This window comes from Athene cunicularia (assembly GCF_003259725.1).
Source record: "Athene cunicularia isolate RWA chromosome 1 unlocalized genomic scaffold, athCun1 chr1_part1, whole genome shotgun sequence".
NCBI lineage: Eukaryota > Metazoa > Chordata > Aves > Strigiformes > Strigidae > Athene > Athene cunicularia.
Genome location: NW_020799091.1, coordinates 61,814,016 through 61,817,185, shown reverse-complemented (window position 1 = coordinate 61,817,185; position 3,170 = coordinate 61,814,016). Strand labels below are relative to the sequence as shown.

General features: G+C 50.9%; 1 protein-coding gene across 1 annotated transcript in view; it reads left to right on the top strand.

Moving 5' to 3' along the window:
• The window catches only part of IRS2 (insulin receptor substrate 2), a gene marked incomplete at its 5' end in the record, with an annotated part of 29,789 nt that continues 26,619 nt past the window's right edge, over positions 1-3,170 (top strand). The window contains one exon of the mRNA XM_026845785.1: positions 1-1,423. Coding sequence (XP_026701586.1) covers positions 1-1,423 — 1,423 coding nt within the window. The remainder of the gene's footprint in view (positions 1,424-3,170) is intronic.

Below are 3,170 nucleotides of genomic sequence, written 5' to 3'. Positions count from 1 at the left end.
CCCGGGAACGGGAGCAGCTACAAGACCAGCTCACCCGGGGAGAGCTCCCCCGACGATAGCGGCTACATGCGGATGTGGTGCGGCTCCAAGCTGTCCGTGGAGAGCTCGGACGGGAGGCTGAGTAACGGCGACTATATCAATATGTCCCCTCGGGACCCCCAGCACGGGCCCCAGGCTCCCTCCCTCACCCCACCGGACTTCTTTTTTGCCCCTTCGGGGCACGGGTCCAGCGAGCCCCCCAAGCCCGGCTGCTATTCTTACAGCTCCTTACCCCGCTCCTATAAGAGTCAGGGCCTGGGGAAGGACAGCGACCAGTACGTCTTCATGAACTCCCCGGGTAGGATGATCCCGGAGGAGGCAGTGTGTGGAGCGGGCCAGTCGCCCGCTGGCACCTTTGCCCCCTCCAGCCACACGGTGCCTTCGCCCCTGCGGCACAGCCGGACCGAGAGTTTCCTGAGCCAGCGGTGCCAGCGGGCTGCCCGGCCCAGCCGCCTCTCTTTGGAGACCTTGCGGACGATGCTGCCCAGCATGAACGAGCACCCTCTGCCGCCGGAGCCCAAGAGCCCTGGCGAATACATCAACATCGACTTCGGGGATGCTGCCGTCTATTCTCCCCCCTCGCTGCCTGCCGACAGCCCAGCCTCCTCCCTGGGCTCGGGCACAGGGCAGAGGCGCTCCCCTCTCTCTGACTACATGAACATTGACTTTGGGTCGCAGTCGCCCTCCCAGTCTGGCACGGTCTCGGTGGGCTCCCTGGAAGCGCTCTCACCAGGCTCTTCCTCCAGCACCAGCCAGCCAGATGGGCGCTACCTGAAGGCGGCTGTGGGGGTGGCTTGTTCGTCCAGCCCATCCGATGGTGGGGATTACACTGAGATGACCTTTGGCATGGCCACCACCCCACCCCAACCCATCGTTCAGAAACCAGAAAGTGCCCGTGTCAGCAGCCCCACAGCTGGGGTGAAGAGGCTCACCCTCTCTGGGGTGGAGGCTTTCATTCTCTCCAGCCCTCCCCCAGACCCAAACCGGGGGGCCAAGGTCATCCGGGCGGATCCCCAGGGGCGCAGGAGGCACAGCTCGGAAACTTTCTCCTCCACCACCACTGTGACCCCCGTGTCCCCCTCCTTCGCACACAACCCCAAACGGCACAACTCGGCCTCGGTGGAGAACGTGTCCCTCAGGAAAAGCGAAGGCCTGGAGGAGGAGCAGGGTAGCAGCCCCATGTGCCGGGAGACCTCGGCTGGCTTCCAGAATGGCCTCAACTACATCGCCATCGACGTGGTGGACGGGACCCTGGCAAACTGTGACAAAGCCAGGTCAAAAGCCAGGCACGTCCTGAACGGGGGTGTCAACGGAGTGGAGATGAGCGCCTATGCCAGCATAGACTTTCTGTCTCACAACCTGAAAGAAGCAAGTGCTGTGAAAGGTGAGTAGCTACGTTTGACAGTGCCTGCCGTGTTTGTGCGTGTTTGTGCTTGGTGTTTGTTTCTCACCGTGGGGTTGTGTTTTGTTTGCTAGAGCAGTATTCCTCCTCTCTTTCTTAAAATCTCTTTCCCCCCCAACATGCCCTGTAATATTAAACAGTCTTGGAAGAACTTGCTGGCTCTTTGGATGAGGAAAAGTTTATTTTGGGGCTATTTCTTCATGTTTGAATTCTACCGTGTCATTATTATGACTGTATATGCTTCTGGGTACCCCAGTAGAAGCTAATGTTTACACGGTTACTGTGTTTGGGCTGTACTTCAGTTTCCTTATGTAAGATCTTGGAAAGTGTTTGGAAAATGTGACCAAAATAGTTTAATGCAGCTTCTAAATACTATTTAAAAATGTAAAATGATTTAAGTTAATCCTTGGCTCCCTAGCTGGGAAGGTCAATCACACCAAAATGAGAAGGATAAATTTAATATCTTCATTTTGAAATACCTTATCTCTTGCAAAAGTTTAACATTAAATCATGGTGAGCATGGAATGTGAATTAAAAAAAAAAAATAATTTCCAGAAGTCACTATATGCGTGAGTTGTTGAATGTTATATCGCACATATCACTTAAAGGCCCACCCTATCTATGGTGGTGTGTAACTATGTTCCAGCTGGCGACTCAGTCCCAGTGTGAATGACCCGTTGGTTGGCTTGCTTTTATATGGATTGCAAATGCTTGGTGTTCAAAGACAAAAGCAAACCGAAGAAATCTGAAACTTAGGGTGAGAGAGAATTCAGGTTTTAATTACGTAGCTGTTTCTTTGTTGATTTTTTTTTTTTTTTTTTTTTTTTTTAAAACAAAAAACAAAAACCAACAAAACACAAAGAAATGCCACCCCTCCACCACCCCCCAAAAAATAGAAGCCTGCCTCCTCTTAGGGAGTGAGAATTTGTACACAAGTGGGGGCTGGTTGAGGAGGGCACAGAACAGCCAGTCTGTCAAGGATTAAAAGTTAATGGTGAGACACCGTAGGGATTCTCTTTGCTCCTGAATTTATGCAAGACATGGTACTTTAAACCCGTATGCATACAGAGCTGTAATACATGTTTATGGGTCTAGCTAGGTGAAATGACATACCACATAAAAGTAGTTGCTTGGAGGTGAACAGGTATTGCTTCTGTATTCACAGTGCTGATAGAGGTTATCAGTGATAAGCAAACATCTACAGTTTGTAAGAACCACTTGCAGTTTTTTTTTTCTTCTGTTTTCTTAGTAGCTAGCTGATTTTGAAGAAGAAATATTTTCTCTTTTGATAGGAAGTACAGGAAGATGGAAAAGATGAGAGATCCACCGTTTGCAGAGCAAGCTTTGAACCTAATTAAGACGAGAGGATTGTTGAATGAAATGTCAGAGTTTGAAAGGATGAACGCTTATTCTGAATGACTGGAAGGGTTGAGGGCAGAGCCTTATTTGTTGCTTTTCGTTTTGCTGGGGTCATTTTCAGGATCCCTGTGGCTTGACCTAGACCGTTGTGGATGCTGCAGTTCCCTCTCTCCTTGTCCAGCCCTGGGACTGCACTCCTGGGCACCTACAAACTATCGTGCCCCTGCCTTTGCAAACTGCTTTTTCACAAAAAATGAGGAGTTTTTCTTGAGCCACCTACAGCCCCAACTGCAAACCAAGCCCCATGTTGGGAAAGAGCTATTTCCACTACGTTCACCAAACTGCTGACCCTAAAGAAGGGGCGGGGCGG